Raw genomic sequence first — 14092 nt, forward strand, 5'->3', positions numbered from 1 at the left:
TTAATACTCTCCTAATGACACCTATGCTAATTTAAACTCTCTTTTATATATTATACACATACTAATAACAGCCGAATTTGCTGCCTTCCCATTGGTCCACGACTGCGTTTTTCTACTGCTCACGATTTGCACCCTTTTCCAGCCTTCCCATTGGTCCACGTGTGCAGTTGTTTAGTGCTGAACGGTCCAACCTATGATGATCGCTCCAAATCCATATGGACGAACACGTCATTCATCGATTTCATTGCGAGGTATTTGACCTCTATATGATACGTTTTGTAAATATTGCATTCTTTTGAAAAGGCACACCATAAATGAATATTTAAATCAAAGGTTTTCGACATCTGATGATTTCTACATATAGACAATCACCATAATATAATAGTTTACAATAGTACTTCCGTTGACAACGCAGTCAAAATAAGATACATGGTGATGATTTGGTGAATGCAACGTTTCCTTGAAAAACATGCCATGTAAGACTCCATGCACATAGCTTGTCAAACATATAAACAAACAGTAGAAGACTTCTAGGGAGCCTGAGAATAAACATGCTAATAAGTGTCAACACAAAGGTTGGTGAGTTCATAGTTTTAATGTTTTGCATAATCTGTACATAAAGGTGGATCACAAGATTTTAGTTGCTTCATCCAGAAACGTTTATCAAAATATTCTACGAAATTGAGCACCCTGGTAACTAAACTTAACGTATATATAATTTATACCCTTTGTATAATCATCTTAATAATACACGCAAACCAACGTGTACGCTTCTCAAATAGCATACGTCCGTTAAAAGGCTAGTGCTCTAGCTCGGACAGGGATATCAAGCCCTATGGATCCATATATAACTACTCGTGCCCTCCAGTTCTTATAACTGGCAGTTACTAGTTACCAAAGCTAAGGGATTTTCGGTTCAAACTCGGTGTAGAATTTAGTATGTACTTGTATCCATTGCGTTTAAAATAAAGTGCATGTATTCTCAGCTCAAAAATATAGATTTCAAAAGCAATTAAAAAGGGAGCAAATGAAACTCACCTTAGCAGCATATAAAGTCGTTCACCAAAATGTGACCGAAACTTGGATTACCAAATAACCGTAGATCTCAACCTAGAGAACATATGTTGGTCAATAAATGTCTATCAAGCTAGGTTAGGTCATAGTGTATCACAATCCTAATGCTCGAGATCGACATACAAAAGTTATCCAAAGTCGTTTCAAAAGGTCAATTTTGACAATAGTTCAACAAAACGAGACGTACCTTATATAAGGATTCATTTACTCGGTTGGTAATATTCAAAAATCCAATTTATCAATCTTACAAACAAGTTGTTTAAATATTAATTGCAGATTCAAAAGCAATTCCAATTAACGTCAATCATAATTCAGTTGACCATATCTTTTGATTCGTTCATCGAAATTACGCGATTTCTAAATGAAAAGTTATTGATTTTTCGCCAACTTTCCAAAAACATGCATATCATATACCTTTTATCAGTAATATATGTATTTAATTCGTGATTCATCATAAACTGTTTAACGACGAAATTTAGCATACAAGCATGCATAAATATATATACTCGAGCACTAGACATGGATTCACAATTAATATATAAAAGATAAGATATGAATGCTCACGTATCAATATTGTGATTCAATATTGCAGGAAAGTACGTAGACGTAACAGAGATGATAAACACTAGGTTTGATTTGCAAACAATACCCACGAACATTACCCATAACCTCCATAGCTATAAACCATAGTTTCCTTAGCTTTATCCCGCTCGAAAACCATTTTTGAAATCGTTTGGACATAACCTCGTCGTAGTATTTTATGTATAATACTATTAATAATAATATTAATCTTAATAATAATAATAATAATAATAATAATAATAATAATAATATAAATGATAATATAAATATATATATATATATATATATATATATATGTATATATATATATATATATATATATATATATATATATTACGAGAGATAGAGAGATAGAAGAAGAAAATGAATCATAAATTAGAAAAACGTCAAACTTTATAGCATTTGGCCTGTCCCCCATAGCCATACGATCGCATGGCTGGGAAGGCATAAACCATGCGATCGCATGGGCTCAGTGTCCAGCTCACATCTGTTTTTGTTTCGTAGTTCGTCGACATCAAATAGTGTTTACTGTAGCAAATAGTGTTTTATTGTAGCAAATAGTGTTTACTGTAGCAAAGTCGTTTTCACTGTAGCAATGTATCAAAGTCATTTTCACCGTATCAAATAGTTTTTACTGTAACAAAGTCGTTTTTACTGTAGCAAATAGTATTTCCTAAGTTTAAATTTGGTCAGAAATTTTCGGGTCGTCACAGTACCTACCCGTTAAAGAAATTTCATCCCGAAATTTGAGTGAGGTTGTCATGGCTAACAATAAAAATGTTTTCATGAAGAATATGAGTTGATAAATAGAATTTTATCACTGTTGAATAATATGGATAAAACAATCCAATTACTCGAAGCGTATGAGAGAAATTATCGTAAGAGAGTGAAATGAAGGAATAGAGATTCGTCTTAATTTTTGACGTAGTAACGATTGATTTTTCGGAATTTAAGGAATAGAAAATCTTCATATTCTAAATAAGATTTGATTCTTCGGGAATTAAGGAGATTAAGATCTTCTTTAATTAAATGCGTAATCTGCCTCGATTGCTATGTCTGATATTTTACTATAAATTGACCTCTTCCGTTTCATTTATTTTCACCACTCCTATAAGCTTCTTCCTTATTTCATACTTCCTAATAGATTGTGAAAATGCTTAATCCAGTTCTGATTCTTGATATTTTATTGGCTATCGTATCCTTCATTCTTCTTTTTCATCTGCCACCAGAGGAAGTTATTTTCTTCTACTATTTCCTTGGGGTTATAGTGTTTTTCATTCTCCCGTGTCTTTATATCGCTATACGCATCGATATACACGGTTTGTAATTTTTGGGGTTGTTATCGGGCTTTATATTTTTCATTATATTTCGGAGCTTCATGCTTTCATTTTCTCTTCCCGACCTTAAGTCAAGCGAATAATGGTCCAGAATTCGTAGCTATACATTTCGGAATAAACATAGTTAATGTTCTAAGAAAGAAATTGTAATGGCACGATCTTGATTTGTCAAATTACCAGAATATCTGGAAAAGACCGAATTATCAAGAAAAATATTTTATTGATATGAAAGAGTTATGTAACATGGTTCATGATGAGGGTATGATCTGGGAACCTTTATCACGTTCCATTAGAAACTCAGCATGACTTACTGTAATATAAACACGTTGATCAAGTGTCATTATATTATACTAACTCATGCTTCAGTTCCCAACACTACTTCAAACACATTCATATTTTAAACTCGAAGGTTTCAGAATTTAGAAACTAAAATAGTTTCTTTTATGATTTTACACAGATAGCGCGAAGAAGTAAATGATTTCGGATAACAATAGTTGTGAAGATATCTTCAAAAACATCGAAGATATTTATAATGAAAGATATGATGATATCTTAGAATTTCTAATATCGAAGGATGGTGAAGAAGATTTATTCATAACGGATTTAGAGTCAGGAGCAAGGTACTCATTAATGACTTCAGCAGACACTGAATCATTTGGATTCTTTGAAGGCAGGCTTAGTCTTTGTGATTTGTCCACAGCCTTCGTCATAGTTTGCTCAACTCGTTTTACAGTTCAAAACCTTCTCTTTTCCTGTGCTTTTCCAACACACTACTCTTTATCATCAAACTTTCGACCGTTAAAGTCGTTTACAGTTTTTGCTGCATCATCAGCATTTTTTCAAAATTCGGAGAACTAGTTTCGCAGTTTGGGTGTTTTTTAGAAACTTCACATTCGAAGTAAATAAGTCTAGGAGATAGACATTATATGTATATATATAATTGTTGGCGTAGAATTGCTGCAAAATTCGAAATACTGATTGCTAATTCCTGGTAGTTGGTATGGCAATTACCGTTACAAGATGTGGATGAGTACATGATAGGGTTTCAATGAACAATTTATAATGGTTTTTCGGAGAGACTTTAAGTCACAGATTAATGAATTTGCTGGTACATTTACTGTTAATGTGGTGGAACATGAAAGGTTCCCCAGTAACAAAAACGTATATGCCAAAGTTACAAGTCTGAAAGGTCGTCGTTGACTAGTTGAACGGTTGATAATACTGGATACTTTGAAAAGGAATTGCAAGGTTATTTTCGGTAAAAACAATAATAATGGATCTTGCGCAGATTTAAAGTCAAAGTATAGCTTTGAAAGATGTAGAGATCTAAGAATGATGTCACCGGTTCAGAGTTATGACTTGGATTCTGATCCGTCAATATCAGAATATGTAATTGAATTTGTATGAAAACGATTGTATATCATTGTGAGCATTGTTAATAATTTTTGAATCAAAGTTGAAGAATGTACAGTGTAACATATTAATTGCGAACTTATATATTTCCCGGGTATTACCTACCCGTTAAAGATTTCACAATTAATACTTTATACAAAAGAATTTTTATTACCGTCTTTATGAAAATATATGTATGTATATTTTCTTCAGATGTAACACAGATTTAATAAGTTAATATCATATTAAGCTCATTTGATTTTCGGCTTGACTTAGAAATGATTAATCTCTAAAACATTAAAGATTACATAATCTTTGTGGAGTATTTCGCTAATGTAATTGATACTTCATTATTTATTCTTATTCCTCGGTGAAGGATGTTAATGCTCGTGGAATTTTTTGTGAACCTTATAAGGCACAAATGATGTTTTCTGGAAAGTTTCGAGTACATCGAAAATGAAAATGTAAAATCAATTATGTAATTGAATAATACACTTGGTTTATTATGAAATGGAATTCATTGAGTTGAAACAGAGATTGTAGTTAACGATGGTTAAGTCGTTAACGAAGGATGTACATCATAGCATATTAGTAATATGAATTAACCGAGTAGTATTTACCCTTTTTCAATTTATACATAATAGCTTACTATGAAAAGATTTATGATGGTTTTAAAATTTATATATATAAGATATAAATATAAATTCTTTAGAGGAATTGAGTTATTACTTCATAATTCATTGATACATTATACTCGTTGTTGATTCGTAATGATGTCCACGGTACTTTCTTGAACTGGCGGAGCTTGTGATGTTAGAGGCGATGTTGACAGCACTGACTGTGCTGGTGAGGCTAAGGGTACTGTTGATGCTGTTGGTAAAACAAGTCTAGCTTGTACCTTACGTACTATTCCTGTCAGGGTTTCACTTTATTATTTCTATCCGCCCACTACTAATTTACAATATATAATCTCTAAAACTTTTAGAAACTACATATTCTCTGCAGAATATTTCTTCGATGAAGTTATGAATCAATACTTCATCGTTTGTTGTTGTTGATATTCCTTGGTATCTATAGGGCGTATGATGTTGATGCTCGTGGAACAGATTGTGAAGTTGAGGTTTGCGATGCGGATGTTGTTGGTGGTGGTAATGGTACTGTTGGTGTTGTTGTCGGTGGTACTGTTGATGCCGGTGATGCTGCTGGTGCTTGTAACCTTTGCACCATATTCTCCAAAGCCACTACCCGAATGCGAAGCTCGTTGACTTCTTATACTACACTGGGATGATTGGCGGTTCGGACGAGCGGATGAATAAGATCCAGAATTTGAGATAGTATATTATCGTGACGAGATACTCTGGAAATGAGAGAGAAAATGGTGTCTCGAACAGGTTCGTCGGTAAGTGCTTCAGGTTCTTCGCCAAGAGGGCAATGTGGTGGATGGAAGGGATCGCCTTCTTCTTGTCTTCAATAATTAAGTAGGCTACGAACCCATCCCCAATTCATCTAGAATAGGTGATGGCTGATTGGTTGATCCATTCCGGTTACACTGTCTTCGGAATTCAGGTGAATATCCATATCGGAATAGCTGTCAGAGTTTAAGGAATTTGAACTAGATACGGGATCCATCTTGTATAATTAGGGAGATGATTTTTGATATGAATCAGATTATAGAATTTAGTTTGGTATTATTCAATATATAATTTACATATGTATATATAATACCAAAATTCCATAAATCACGGAGAAATTTTCGGAAGATGTCAGGAAAAGTTTACAGTAACAGATACGCTAAGATATGAATTTTTGTCTATACACTATTTATGCAATAAATGCAGGAAAACGTGTCCAGACTTAAGAATGATAAGCATGTAATTTCCGACAAGAAATGATAAGCAAAACTTTTAACATGCAGACACGGTCGAAGTCCAGACTTACTAATGCATCTTAACAACTATCAGGTAGACACACTCATGCAAGACCTGGTTCGCTAGGACCAACGCTATGATACCAACTGTGACGATCGCTCCAAATCCATATGGACGAACACGTCATTCATCCATTTCATTGCGAGGTATTTGACCTCTATATGATACGTTTTGTAAATATTGCATTCTTTTGAAAAGGCACACCATAAATGAATATTTAAATCAAAGGTTTTTGACATATGATGATCTCTACATATAGACAATCACCGTAATATAATAGTTTACAATAGTACTTCTCTTGACAATGCAGTCAAAATAAGATACATGGTGATGATTTGGTGAATGCAACGCTTCCTTGAAAAACATGCCATGTAAGACTCCATGCACATAGCTTGTCTAACATATAAGCAAACAGCAGAAGACTTCTAGGGAACCTGAGAATAAACATGCTAACAAGTGTCAACACAAAGGTTGGTGAGTTCATAGTTTTAATGTTTTGCATAATCTGTACATAAAGGTGGATCACAAGATTTCAGTTGTTTCATCCAGAAACGTTTATCAAAATATTCTATGAAATTGAGCACCCTGGTAACTAAACTTAACGTATATATAATTTATACCCTTTGTATAATCATCTTAATAATACACGCAAACCAACGTGTACGCTTCTCAAATAGCATACGTCCGTTAAAAGGCTAGTGCTCTAGCTCGAACGGGGAAATCAAGCCCTATGGATCCATATATAACAACTCGCGCCCACCAGTTCTTATAACTGGCAGTTACTAGTTACCAAAGCTAAGGGATTTTCGGTTCAAACTCGGTGTAGAATTTAGTATGTACTTGTATCCATTGCGTTTAAAATAAAGTGCATGTATTCTCAGCCCAAAAATATAGATTTCAAAAGCAATTTAAAAGGGAGCAAATGAAACTCACCTTAGCAGCATATAAAGTCATTCACCAAAATATGACCGAAACTCAAATTACCAAATAACCGTAGATCTCAACCTAGAGAACATATGTTGGTCAATAAATGTCTATCAAGCTAGGTCAGGTCATAGTGTATCAGAATTCTAATGCTCGAGATCGACATACAAAAGTTATCCAAAGTCGTTTCAAAAGGTCAATTTTGACAATAGTTCAACAAAACGAGACGTACCTTATATAAGGATTCAATTACTCGGTTGGTAATATTCAAAAATCCAATTTATCAATCTTATAAACAGGTTGTTTAAATATTAATTGCAGATTCAAAAGCAATTCCAATTAACGTTAATCATAATTCAGTTGACCATATCTTTTGATTCGTTCATCGAAATTACGCGATTTCTAAATGAAAAGTTATTGATTTTTCGCCAGCTTTCCAAAAACATGCATATCATATACCTTTCATCATAAACTGTTTAACGACAAAATTTAGCATACAAGCATGCATAAATATATATACTCGAGCACTAGACATGGATACACAATTAATATATAAAAGATAAGATATGAATGCTCATGTATCAATATTGTGATTCAATATTGCAGGAAAGTACGTAGACGTAACAGAGGTGATAAACACTAGGTTTGATTTGCAAACAATACCCACGAACATTACCCATAACCTCCATAGCTATAACCCATAGTTTCCTTAGCTTTATCCCGCTCGAAAACCATTTTTGAAATCGTTTGGATTTAACCTCGTCGTAGTATTTTATGTATAATACTATTAATAATAATACTCCGTATTAATCTTAATAATAATAATAATAATAATAATAATAATATAAATAATATATATATATATATATATATATATATATATATATATATATATATATATATATATATATATATATATATATATACTAGAGATAGAGAGATAGAAGAAGAAAATGAATCATAAATCAGAAAAACGTCGAACTTTATAGCATTTGGCCTGTCCCCCATAGCCATGCGATCGCATGGCTGGGAAGGCATAAACCCATGCGATCACATGGGCTCAGTGTCCAGCTCACATCTGTTTTTGTTTCGTAGTTCGTCGACATCAAATAGTGTTTTACTGTAGCAAATAGCGTACTGTAGCAAATAGTATTTTTACTGTAGCAAATAGTGTTCACTGTAGCAAATAGTATTTACTGTAGCATTGTAGCAAAGTTGTTTTCACTAGTGTTTTACTGTAGCAAAGTTGTTTTTACCGTAGCAAATAGTGTTTTACTGTAGCAAAGTCGTTTTTACTGTAGCAAATAGTATTTTACTGTAGCAAAGTCATTTTTTACTTGTACATCTTATAATATATAAATACATACATATAATTGTTCGCGAATCATTGAGAACAATCGAAGAATAATTGATTACATGAATATAGTTCCAAAACTTGAGACTCAACATTACAGACTTTGCTTATCGTGTCAAAAACATTAAATCATTTAAAGATAAAGTTTAAATTTGATCAGAAATTTCTGGGTCGTCACACAACCCGACCGGAAGGGTAGTCCTGAGCGGCCCGAGTGGAAAATATGATTTAAAAAAGGGAAAATGAGGGGTTGCTTCAGCATGTGTATAACCAGGCCATACTCTCCATACCTTGGACACCCCGGCTTTAATGAGTAGCATGCTTCTTTGTCTACAACTCTATTTTCTTCTCCAATTCCAACTCTGATTCCAGTTTTCCTATCGCAAGCCAAGCTCCATTTTCTCTCTTCGGTTTACCACCACAGGTATTTGGTATTCTATATTTCATGTTGATATGTTGATAAGTTCAATTTGTATGATTGGAGTCAAGTTGCTATGTTTATGTTAAATTTTTTAACCTTTTAACTCCCATTGATCCTGTTTTGGGTCATTATGTTTCTGTTTTTTTAACATCCATCGCATGATGAAGCAACCTGTTCAACTTGCTATGATTGATCCTGTTTTGGGTGATTATGCTTGTGTTTTATTAACATCCATTACATGATTTACAACCTGTTCAACTTGCCATGTTAATGTTCATTTGTTTTGCCGATTTAGAATTATGGTGTGTGAAATAGTTTGTTGTACTTAACTCCCATTGATTTTGTTTTTGGTGATCATGTTTTTGTATTTTTAACTTCCAGTGCATAAATTATGAACAACATCAATTAAAAATAGCACCATTATATTGTATGATCTTCCACTTGCTATGTTTATGTTAATTTTTTTAAACCTTTTCACTCCCATTGATCCTGTTTTGGGTGATCATGTTTGTGTTTTTTTAACTTCCATTGCAGAAATCCTAACCTGTTTAACTTCCACTGCAGAAACCCTGAACAACATCAATTGTGAAAGGCACCATTATGTGCAAATTAGTCTGAATAGTTGTTTGTTCCACTCCATAAATTCTGAACAACATGAATTAAAAATAGCAGCATTATATTGTATGATTCGAATGCCCATGGTTTACAGCCTCTTCAGCTTGCTATGTTTATGTTAATCTTTTTTAACCTTTTCACTCCCATTGATCCTGTTTTTGGTGATGATGTTTGTTTTTCTTAACTTCCGTTGCAGAAATCCTAATCTGTTTAACTTGCATTGCAGTAATCTGTTTAACTTGCATTGCAGAAACCCTGAACAGCATCAATTAAAAAAAGCCACCATTATGTACAAATTAGTCTGAATAGTTAACATAAATTTGTTACGTAGTTAATATAAAATTGTTATTTAGTCCTTCCTGCGCTTTAGTTTGCACGCAACATATGTAGGATTTATTAATTCGTATTAACATTCTTAAAAATGCTTGTCTTAAATTCAGGCTCGCGCATTTGCAGATCATCATTCCAGGTAATTTCTTTGTTTATTTTGTGTTATTAAATATGTTGTTATCTTGGTCTACGTTGTTCCTTCGATAGTATGTGCTGCCGTTCGTTGATGCAATGCTTCGTCACTATAGTGCTATTATTTTTTTTGTCTTCATAATTGTGTTGTTGATTATAATGGTGAAAGTTGCGTGAAAAAGAAGAAAAAAAAGATGACAAAACAGATGCAGCCGATGATGTAGTCTCTGTACACCAATCGACAAGGCGGACATTCCTGCGCAGGCGTAATTTGGAAGCATTGTCCTCGGCAACTTATGATACTACTTTAGGTATGTTTGGGAGTGTTATAAATTTGGACTCTCTTTTTTAATGTTACTGTCGCCTTTTTTTAGGTCTTATTTGTAAATTTGTGCATTACTTTTTTTTACCAGGCGTCGTTGACTCCGAGCACGGCCCGTCGTTAGCTGCTCCATTACTTCAACATGGAGTTACAACCATATATAGTTTATCTGCGCCTTTCGATTCTTCAGGTAATGTATGTTTCCTGAATGTAGTCATTGGTATATTTTTGTGTATCTCTGGAAGCTCTTTAACAAGTACTTTTGTCCATATTTTTCCAACATTGTTGTATCTTTACTGTTCTTGCCCTGTTGTTTCTTCCTTTTTTTAGTACCTTAACGCTGTATTGCGTCATTTTTGTTGTTGTCTTAATTGATTTTCCCCGTTTTTTTAGCTTTATCTCCTCTGTACCATGACTGCGGTGATTGCACATACGTCTGTGACCATTGTGGGGCCCTATTTTGGTATGACGAGTGTATAAAAAAGACCTTCAAGGACAGAAAAATCTACTACCACTGTTGCTGTGAAAATGGTCGAGTACGGTTACCGTTTTATGCAAAACCTCCCGGCGCTTTGAAGGAACTTTTAGGAACGCGCAGTTTCATGGATAACGTCTGTGCTTATAATCAAATGTTCAGTATGACCTCTTTCGGCGCGCGCATTGATGAGACGATAAATGACGATCGGTCTCCGTATGTTTTCAAAGTTTCGGGCCAGATTTACCACTGGATTGGTTCCCTATGTCCTCAACCGGGGACACGTCCACGATTCCTACAGCTTTACATCTACGATACAGACACTGAAGTTGAAAACAGAATGTCCCATTTTGGTGGTGGGAATTCAAATCGCATCTGTGAAGATATTGTTCGCAGACTTATTGTCTTGCTTGATTCGCAGAACGAACTTGTGATGCTGTTCTGGACAACCAGAGATAAATGTAATGCTGCTGAGATACCAACTTTCAGGATTCGATTGTTTAGTGTCGCCAGATCAAAGCAACATAGCCTTCCTACTTCTGATGCAATAGGGGCTATTGTCTTTGATACTGGTCTGCAGGCACTTTCGGATTATGATGTAATAATCCACCCAAGGTCTGAGTATCTAAAGTGCGTTAACAAACTTCATCCGTTGTATATGTCGCTCAATTCCCATTGATGTTCTTTTTTGGCGAACCAGGCTTCCATACTGATTTAAAGTTAATTGACGCTCCAGGTTCCTGTGTTGGCCGAGTTAGAAAAATGACTATGAATATGTTCTATTGCTATCAGCTTCATGATCGGCTAAATTCTTATAGCCTCATGATGAGGCTCGGATGACTCTTTCAACAGTACGTTGTCACGGTGTATTACAGTATTGAATTAGATCGGATGGATTACATTAGGAAGAAACAGAAAGACATCAGGAAAGATTACCTCTCGGGTTTGTACGGAGTCATCAGTAGGGGTGATCAGACCGGTTCAGATGTCGACAGTAGAACTATCCTCCCAGCTTCTTTCACCGGCGGTCCCCGTTATATGTACAGTCACTATCTTAATGCCCTGGCGATTTGTCGTGTTTTTGGGAATCCGCAATTCTTTGTCACTTTTACTTGCAATGTTAAGTGGCCAGAAATAGCTCGGTATCTGCAGCCTTTTCCTCTGCTTACTGCATCAGACCGTGCTGAAATTGTCGCAAGAGTTTTCCGCTTCAAAGTCAAACAATTTGTTGCTTTTTTAAAAGACAGGAAACCACTGGGTGACTTTATAGGAGGTAATTCTACGACATGATTTCCACTTACTTTTGTATTAACTTGACTCTGTTGTTTACAACTTTTTTAATCGATACTAACGTAATTTTTTTGCGATTGTGCAGTTCTGTATACCATTGAATTCCAGAAAAGAGGGTTGCCTCATTGTCATACATTGTTGTGGTTGTATTCCTCAGCCTCATCACCTATAAGCAAAAGAATAGATGATTACATATCTACTGAACTTCCTGACCCGAGAACTGACCTCGCTGGTTACGCGGTGGTCTCTGCGACTATGATCCATGGGCCCTGTGGCATTCCCAACTTGCGTGCACCATGCATGGAAGGGCCTACTTGCACTAAAAATTTCCTAAAAAAATACAACGAGAAAACCTTCTTTGATACTGATGGCCATGCACACTACCGAAGGCATAATACTGGTGTGTATACAACGCGTGTCGGGGTCCATCTCGATAACAGCTATGTAGTTCTTTACAATATACTACTTTGTATGACTTTCCAAGCTCATATAAATGTTGAGTGTTGTGGATCAACCACCCTGATCAAATACCTGTTCAAGTACATTTCAAAGGGTACCGACCGCATTGCTGCTCGCATATCCAATCCAGTCGGTAGTAACAGCAGTACGAGGCCACAGACCTCTCAACCAGTAGATGAAGTTCAGAATTTTATAGACGCCCGGTTCATTTGCCCACACGAGGCTTGCTGGCGCATTTTTAACTTCCCGATTCATCATCGTGAACCGGCAGTTCAGATCCTGTCTGTCCATTTAGAAAATATGCAGCGTATGAAGTTTCGTGGCAAGCAATCGCTTCAAGAAATTGTCGAAAACACGGAAAAGAAGAAAACTACTTTGAATGAGTGGCTATGTTATAACGCCTCTTCTTCAGCTAGGAGGCACCTGGCATATTTGGATTTCCCATCTGAATTTGTTTGGTATCAAGCACAGAAAAGCTGGAAAAGTAGGGCAAATATTAACAAGTCTTCGATTGGAAGGATGTCATACATACATCCCTCATTCGGAGAGGCTTTTTTCCTAAGAATGCTTTTGTGCCATCAAAAGGGGTGCACAAGCTTTGCAGATATTAGAACTGTGAACCAAGTTGAATACCAGACATACCGTTCTGCTTGCGAGGCCGTTGGCCTTCTTGGTGATGATAAGGAATGGACTATAGCACTGGAGGAAGCATCAGTATTCGCCAGTGCTTCTCAGTTGCGGTCGCTTTTTGCACACATCCTGGTGTATTCTGAAGTCTCAAATCCGCTTGCTCTTTGGGAAAAGCACTAGGAAATGATGTCTGACGACATACCTTTACGAGCAGCGGCCTCTCTGAAGATGCCGAAGCTGCACATAAACAGAGATGACCTTCATAATTATGTTCTTTATGAGGTTGAAATCCTCCTAAACCAGTGTGGGAAGACACTGAGTGACTTCGCATTACCGTCTCTGCCAGATGACCTTCTACTAGATCTTACAAACCGTTTGATCATGGAGGAGAAAAACTACGATCGTGAATCGCTTAATGAGGAGCTAAGTCATCTAGAATCTACGATGAATGTGAAGCAGAGAAAGAATCTATGAACTCATACGTGATTCTTCCTCGAACAACAGGACAGAGCTTTTGTTCATTTACGGTCATGGTGGCACCGGTAAGACATTTTTATGGAAGGCCATAATCACATGTCTAAGGGCCAAGGGAAAGATTGTTCTTGCTGTGGCATCTTCCGGCATCGCATCTTTGTTACTGCCTTCGGGCAGAACTGCTCACTCTCAATTCAAACTCCCTATTGACCTTACCGATGAGTCGATGTGCAACATAAACAAAAACACACAAATGGCAAAACTACTTGAAAGCACAGATCTTATTGTGTGGGATGAGGCATCGATGAGTAATAAGCGATGCTTTGAAGCTCTTGATCGCAGCCTGCGAGACA

At 35.7% G+C, this 14092-nt stretch overlaps 1 protein-coding gene across 1 annotated transcript; it reads left to right on the plus strand.

The window, feature by feature from the left end:
- The first annotated feature begins 10048 nt into the window (after positions 1-10048).
- Positions 10049-13445, plus strand: LOC139900018 (uncharacterized). Its single transcript, XM_071882832.1, has 6 exons — positions 10049-10096; positions 10259-10400; positions 10503-10601; positions 10805-11501; positions 11762-12159; positions 12262-13445. Exons 1-6 carry the CDS (start codon positions 10049-10051, stop codon positions 13443-13445), a joined length of 2568 nt encoding a protein of 855 aa, XP_071738933.1.
- Positions 13446-14092: the final 647 nt, after the last annotated feature.

Source organism: Rutidosis leptorrhynchoides, chromosome 3 (assembly GCF_046630445.1).
Source record: "Rutidosis leptorrhynchoides isolate AG116_Rl617_1_P2 chromosome 3, CSIRO_AGI_Rlap_v1, whole genome shotgun sequence".
Taxonomy (NCBI): domain Eukaryota; kingdom Viridiplantae; phylum Streptophyta; class Magnoliopsida; order Asterales; family Asteraceae; genus Rutidosis; species Rutidosis leptorrhynchoides.

What these genes read in the sequence shown, in the direction of transcription:
- LOC139900018 (XM_071882832.1), top strand. Translation starts at nt 10,049, where the DNA reads ATGCTTGTCTTAAATTCAGGCTCGCGCATTTGCAGATCATCATTCCAG. An exon ending in AACTTATGATACTACTTTAG is followed by an intron (nt 10,401 to 10,502) that starts GTATGTTTGGGA and finishes TTTTTTTACCAG; the next exon opens with GCGTCGTTGACTCCGAGCAC. An exon ending in ACTGGGTGACTTTATAGGAG is followed by an intron (nt 12,160 to 12,261) that starts GTAATTCTACGA and finishes GCGATTGTGCAG; the next exon opens with TTCTGTATACCATTGAATTC.